Source organism: Sardina pilchardus, chromosome 17 (genome assembly GCF_963854185.1).
Source record: "Sardina pilchardus chromosome 17, fSarPil1.1, whole genome shotgun sequence".
Classification (NCBI taxonomy): Eukaryota; Metazoa; Chordata; class Actinopteri; order Clupeiformes; family Clupeidae; genus Sardina; species Sardina pilchardus.
Genome location: NC_085010.1, coordinates 8,248,719 through 8,256,218, shown reverse-complemented (window position 1 = coordinate 8,256,218; position 7,500 = coordinate 8,248,719). Strand labels below are relative to the sequence as shown.

At 45.0% G+C, this 7,500-nt stretch overlaps 1 protein-coding gene across 3 annotated transcripts in view; it reads right to left on the bottom strand.

Annotated features, from left to right (window-relative positions):
• pfkfb3 (6-phosphofructo-2-kinase/fructose-2,6-biphosphatase 3) overlaps positions 1–4,910 on the bottom strand; it is a 10,994-nt gene extending 6,084 nt beyond the window's left edge. For 2 of the 3 annotated variants that reach the window (XM_062518242.1, XM_062518240.1), the window contains exons 1-7: positions 4,591–4,910; positions 1,428–1,556; positions 695–791; positions 510–576; positions 327–401; positions 142–198; positions 1–52 (exon numbers count right to left, since the gene is read on the bottom strand). The exon at positions 1–52 is cut by the window's left edge and continues 73 nt beyond it. In XM_062518242.1, the coding sequence (XP_062374226.1) occupies positions 1–52; positions 142–198; positions 327–401; positions 510–576; positions 695–791; positions 1,428–1,556; positions 4,591–4,672 (559 nt within the window). In that variant the 5' untranslated portion in view covers positions 4,673–4,910. The remainder of the gene's footprint in view (positions 53–141; positions 199–326; positions 402–509; positions 577–694; positions 792–1,427; positions 1,557–4,590) is intronic. The other variant, XM_062518241.1, reaches the window with a different exon arrangement.
• Positions 4,911–7,500: the final 2,590 nt, after the last annotated feature.

The window sequence follows — 7,500 nt, the reverse complement described above, 5'->3', positions numbered from 1 at the left end:
TGGCATCAGTCTTATTGCAGTCCTGATAATCCGGACACGACACCTTCACTTCCTGTTCAGAGAGGAAGTCAATTGTAAGTTTGTTGTCGTAGAAACAGTGGGAGTGTTTGCACGTTCTTTTGGACTCAAACAGGCACTCACCATTATATTTGCAGCTATAACGCTGGGATCGTCGCAAACAGACTCGATGAAGAAGATCTGTCGAAAGACATTATTATCATTATTAAAAAAGCATTCTCTCATGGAACATGGAAGCTCATGAACATCGCTCAATCACTCATACACTCACACATAGGCCTACAGTACACACACAAACATCCACACACCTTGAAGCCATTTTCATTGCCAAAGTTGAGGACCATATCCCTTCTCTCCCTTGTAGTATTTGTCGCATCAAACACCTAAACAAAGAACATAAGAGAAATGAGTGATGAAAGGAAAGGATGAATGGATGGATGGATGAGTGAAAGGGTGAAAAGATGGACAGCATAAGGAGGAGAGGAACTCACTGCGACTTGACCCCCCTCCTCAGTAAGGTACGCTTTGACGTCCCTCAGGGCTGCCGAGGCACATTGACTGAGGAAAAGACACAAGGCCATCGGTTATTTACTACAAACAAGCAATAACAACTACGACTCCCATGGTGCACTGGGAGGTTTCTGCAAGAGCTTGGTGTGTCTGAGGTGAAACTCACTTTCTGATCTTCACGGCATCCTTATTGTCCGCTTTGAAGAAGTCAAAAGAGCTGTAGTGCTTAACTGCCTCTCTCCTGTACTCTCCAACGTTGAAGACTGAAAACCACAACACACACACACACACACACACACACACACACACACACACACACACACAGACACAGACACAGACACACACAGACACACACACACAAAGAAAACAAACATTTATGAATAAATATTGAACTGGTAAGCTGTGTGAGACAAAGAGCCAGACAATATAATCCATCTGAATACAAGAGAAACAGGGGGAACAATGACTAAGCATTAGAGTCTGGGAACTTCAACAGTCAAAAAGCCCAGACCCAAAAATGACCTCCAAAGAGTTATGACGGAATAACAGCAAGATTATACAAAATGCCCAGCTTTGCTTCCTGGAATAGGTTCAATGTATACAGAAATAGCTTATCCAGAATAAAAATACACACACACTTACTCGCTCTCTCACTTGCTGACTCGCTGACTCACTCTCTCACACACACTCACACACTCACACACACACACACACACACACACACACACACACACACACACACACACACACACACACACACACACACACACACACACACACACACACACACACACACACACACACACACACACACACACACACACACACACACACACACACACACACACACACACACACACACACACACACACACACAGACTCATTGACTAAACACTCACCTTTGGTGGGCATGCCAATCCAGTTGAGGTAGCGAGTGAGTTTCTTGGACATGTAGGTCTTGCCCCGTGCAGGGAGCCCCACCATGACGATCATAGTGGGGGGGTTGGCCAGATGGGGACCTCGGCCTGCTGAGAGAGAGAGAGAGAGAGAGAGAGAGAGAGAGAGAGAGAGAGAGAGAGAGAGACAGAGAGAGAGACAGAGAGAGAGAGAGAGAGAGACAGAGAGACAGAGAGAGAGACAGAGAGAGAGAGAGAGAGAGAGAGAGAGATGAGCATCCTTTATTAGATGACTGTAAACTCATGATTACACTTTAATACACATAAAGCGAACCATGTTACACTTAGTACGTTAAAATGTCAATCAACAAGGCGTCCAGCAGCATCACCCAAGGATGCATACAGCAGGTAGGACACAGGACAGGACCACCTCCCATACTGCCTATAACAGGGCACCATAATCTATTTATGCAGTCTCTAGTTCATTTATAGCATTAAGGGCAGCTGACTCGCAGATTGTAGCTATTACTAGCTAGAGTGTGTGTGTGTGTGTGTGTGTGTGTGTGTGTGTGTGTGTGTGTGTGTGTGTGTGTTAGGGATGTGAACATGTGCATAAAAATGTGGATTATTTATTTCATGTGTGAACGCTGCACATGACCCAGTAATCCCATGAAAAAGTCTCTGCAGGCTATCTCTCTCTCTCTCTCTCTCTCTCTCTCTCTCACACACACACACACACACACACACACACACACATACAATGAGGTCAAAGATGCTGGGTTTGTGAGAGGGAAAAAAGAGACAGCAGTGACAAGCCCCCCCTTCCTCTAGCTCATCGCCCCCACGTGCAGGGAAAACATGTGCTCTGGCACCCGCGCCCCTTCCCACACACACACACACACACACACACACACACACACACACACACACACACGTCAGCTTGGCATGCCGGCCGCTCTAACGCTCCAGAGAAGACCCACTAGCCCACAGGCAGTGCACAAACCAGGTCACCCCTACACACACACACACACACACACACACACACACACACACACACACACAAACACACAGCAACTGTAATGTGCACGTGAGTGACTCTGCTGAAATAAACTGACTGTAAGGGGTGAGAGAAGAGCTGCAGCAGGAATAGGCCTATATACTGTAGCATTGGGCTCCTGCATCAGCACTGGCGGATGGCTTCACGTGGGCCCTGAAGACTGTAACTACGTAGTGCAGATTAGGGGGCACTATCAGATGACTTCACGCCCAGGTTTTAATTCTGTGTTTGTGTACGCAAATAAACAAGCTCATTGTGGCAGTGGATGACTGTGTGTGTGTGTGTGTGTGTGCGTGCAAGCATGTTCATTCAGAAGAGCAGTTTTGCATGCATGCCAATTGGCTAATTTAGACACAGCCTCTGTAATCTCCTCTAAGAACATCCTGAGTGGAAATACAGTCAGCAAGATCGGGGTTGATCCCATTACCGGCATTTACACACACACACACACACACACACACACACACACACACACACACACACACACACACACACACACACACACACACACACACACACACACACACACACACACACACACACACACACACACACACACACACACACACACACACACACACACACACACACACACACACACACACACACACACACACACAATCAGCGAACCTCAATGACAGAGCAGAAATACATGCCAAGACCGAACCTACAGTATAGCCTACATCCTTCAAAAACATAATCTACTTCGACAAGCTACATACGATTTAACATTAAAGTTTAGTAGCCTCGCAGAGTGCAGACATCACGCAACCTACATTTGACTGCTACTGCTGCGGTGTCAATCCAAGGTCATAGGCTACAGTAGATATCAATCTACCTTCAGAGGTGTGTAGCCTACAGCCTACGTAAAGCCCAAGCATGGCCACAGCGGGAGGTTGGGTGTGTTTGTGTCTGGCGTGAGATCAGCGCAACCCCGGGTGCCCGCCAAAAGTAACGACAACATTGAGTACCCTGCCAATTACCGCATCCAGATAGAGCACCGGGCCAACGTCACTCAATTAAGCGACACCTTTTCAGGGAAGGAGTCGTGACTAGGCACTCGGCCCGGGGCTGCCGACGCATGCGATGATGACACATCAGAACTGGGCGAAAACATCGTATTTATAGTGCGCGCGCGTGTGTGTGTGTGTGTGTGTGTGTGTGTGTGTGTGTGTGTGTGTGTGTGTGTGTGTGTGTGTGCGTGCGTGCGTTTGAGTGTGTAGGCTACCACGTCTACATCCAGGTCCACGCACACTGTTGTACAGAACTGCGGTGACTCAGACAATCTTGATAAGACAACGTTAAAAAGCGCGAGCGTCACGCGTTGTTATGGCTACCACATCTCAACCACAACGTATTTAGATTTTAGGATGTGACTTGGAGTGGTCTGCGCACTCTGCAGCATAAAGAATCATGCATACACTTTTATTTATTCAGTGCATGTAGGGTACTTTCACGCCTTTCCTTATAACACAGACAGAATAACCATCTCCAAATATCGCCCATTGACACTCACAATAGCCCATGCCGCGCCTCAAGGGCCGAAACGTGAGCTCTGCGATAGTAGACGCTGTGACCTATAAGGGGTCCTCTCCTGCATGAGAGGCACCCGTGGCACCAAAGGGGATTCCCGTGCGTCATTTACAGAAACCGGCATTTGAGTTCATTCTCAGCGGGAAGGCAAGAGGGGGTTGTCAGAGAAATGCCTTCCTTTGAAGGTTTTCTATTGATGAAGACTGGAATGAGAACGATCTCTTTCTGGGCATAGCACTGGTAGGGTAGGCTACCAGTGTTTTAGAGGGTGCAAGACATTCGTTTTAAACCGTTATGTGTAACGTTACAGGTGTAAACCAGATGGTGAATCTGCTGAAATATCTTAGAAACATTCAGTGAAATAGCCCACCCCGTAAATATTCATGCGCAAAAATACGCAACACGCTGGACACATAGGTTATTTTATATCATGATACATAGACACAAAATCACAATCCTATATCTATGATGATCACAGCATCGGATACGTCAGTCCACTCACAACCTGCAAAAAAAAAAAAAACATGTGGCCGAAGGCTATGTCTCCTAAATAGCCGAATGGCATCAAAAACTTACCACGCGTGGGCACAGCCGGTTTATCATCTTTAGATGGAATCCAGAGCTTTTGGATCCGGTTCTGGGTTAGTTCTCTTGGCATTCCTTGGTGGTCGGCGGATAAAGATGCAGAAATGCTGGATGACAGTCGGCAAGATCCCTCGTTTAACGAAAATAGATCTAAGTTACTGACAGTAAACCTGCTCTTGACTGTCTATATTCTCCAAAATCTACAAGTCTGAACTATCCGATTAAGATTGGATAGAGAGAAAAGACGCGGAGTCTTCAAGAATGAATGTTTCTGTCGTTTGCTATTCTCAGTGTCGGTTAAGCTGCCCGACCCGGCGCCCCAGATTCGCTTTTTAACTGCGCTTGCAAAGGAAGCGCAACGTGACTGGGTGACGACATCCAGAGGGCGTAGACAGGCCCCCGGTCTCGGTTACGCGACGCCACCTTGTGGAATGTTGTGGGTCCGTGCGCAAGAGCACCATAAAGATGCAACTGGGTAAACGAAAGAAAGAAAGAAAACTTCCCAACTGTATAGTCTGAACAGATATCGTGCAAACGAATATAAAACGAATATAAATGTAAAATGATAGGCCTACCCTGCAACAGCTTGAGTTTGTGTGGATAGCGTCTTTAATGTTTATAGGGGTAATAAATGCGTGTGGTCATAAATTGTTAATAAATGGCATCATCTGAAGATGATGCATGACCATATATGTATAAATGCATGTCAGTATAATTACGTAGCTAACGGGCATATTTATTCTAAAGGGATAGTCCAGCTGCACGTGAGGAGTGTCACGTCAACAAGAACTTGGAGCTTGAAAGGGGCGAGATAGACGGTTGGTGGGACTGCCCATCGTTCCCTACAGCATCTTTTCCCCTACTCTTTACGGTAGTTTTTTGTGATGTTTATTTCCACTATTCATTGTTTATTTGCAGTGAGGTAAATGCAAAAGTTAATTAGACTGTGTGTGAGATGGTTAATCATCACTTGCGCTCAAGTTCTAGCGGGGAATTTGAGCGGTCCGAGGTAACTTCTCTCTGGAGTCATAAACTACAGTCGCAACTGCACGTACACTGCTTACCATCCATGCCTCATAGAACCGTGGCCAGGGCGTTGACGCTAGGGGTAGAGACTCGAAGTGATGGACAGGATGAGTGTGTGAGTGTGTGTGTGGCTATTAGTTCTGCACGTAGCCCCAGGCTCTCTTGATCTAACATCGCCTTAAATCTCTAGTCTACTAATGAATTGCTGCTGATAGAGATTAAAGCATTAACACAATTGTCCCGTTTTCCTTATGTGGCACAAGCAATCGGATTAATATTTCACAAACATATTTAGCTATAAACTATATAAAAATATACATTTGAAGCTAGGATTTGTGAATTGACTTTTTATTATTTGTCTCTGTTTAGCCTATAATTTGAGTCGTTGATAAAAAAAAAAAAAAAACTTTCTTATGCAATAGCAGAAGCTGGGGACGAGATAGCTCATCTACTCAAGGAAACAGATAAAGGTATTCTAGGGGTTTACATTCGGGGAAGAATGGGTGTGCAGTGCAACCCAATCCTAATGACAGACAATAGCCTACTCGGAAAAAAAAAAAGGTGTCATGAAAGTGATGCATTAAGAAACTTGGATGGAAGGACAGTAGGCTACTCATGTATTTGTACTTTTCAGCATTTAGTGCTCCAAAGTCAAAACAAAACTGGGAAACAAACGGAGTCTGCCGTGAATTTTTGCCTTGGTCATGATACGGTAATCTCACTAAAACAAACAAGTTCACTTGAAAAAGTCGTTTCAGAGAAAAGCTTTAGGCTACTGCTGAATAACGGAGGTTTATAAAAAAAAATGGAGACAGCCTTGATATGGACGTAACACGGTCAGTTACGCCTCTTAGTACATTTTCAGCTAGTAAACTTCTAGAGATGTATACAGAATGTGTTGTAGGCTATTATTGTATAAAATAAAATCCTTTTCACATAATCCTACATATTTTCATTTACCTCAAACCTTAATACATTAACTGACCCTTAACTTGGAAACAAGCCTCTCATCTTTATCCTCATATAGGCTAGAGTCCCTAAATCTCTCTCATTTAGTCCATCTCACACAGACAATGTAAGCAAGCATGGTGTCAATGATATTACGTAAATTAATTAATGACATAACATCCTCAGGAGGGAAGTGTGTGTGTGTGTGTTGCTTCTAGGAGCCTGGAAGATTGAATGAATACCCCTCCACCACCACCACCACCAGCAGCACCACAAAGACACACACCTCCACCTCTGAAGAAGATTTCATTAACTCTCCACAATTCTCACAGGTCCTCTCTTTTCTTACATAAACCTGCTCCTCACACGTCCATCCATCACTGACCCATTCTTTCACGACGAACACACACACACACGTCTATCATTAGATTATAGAACAGCACCTAAGCCTGTGGGAGGCTGTGTGTTATGTCAGTCTCTGAATGTAGGTTTCCCCTATTTCTGCCACCACAGAAGTAGAAAAAAAAAGTTCCTGTTATGCAAATCCAGCCAATTAACGGGAACCCAAAATGCACTCAGTCTTCACAAGAGAGCAGGGCAGTCCAGGCAATCTGAGATTTGGATTCTTCTTCGATGACACAATCGTGCCCTGGCCTGACCTCATCAAAGTAACCTCCTTAGGAGGGGGAAAAGGTCATAATATGACAGATGTCACAAGAGTGTGATAGCTAGTCTTCCTTCGGAAATGAGTTTAAACCGATTAAAGCAAGGAAACATGCAGTGCCTGAAGTTATGACCAATTTTTAAATCCTAAATTCTGGCACTGCACCCGACAACTTGAAGCCCTAATTAGGCTACAGATGTGACAGGAGCATGGCGGCTCATCTCACTTTGGAAAGGTGTTAAAAGGGCCGAAACATGTCTGCA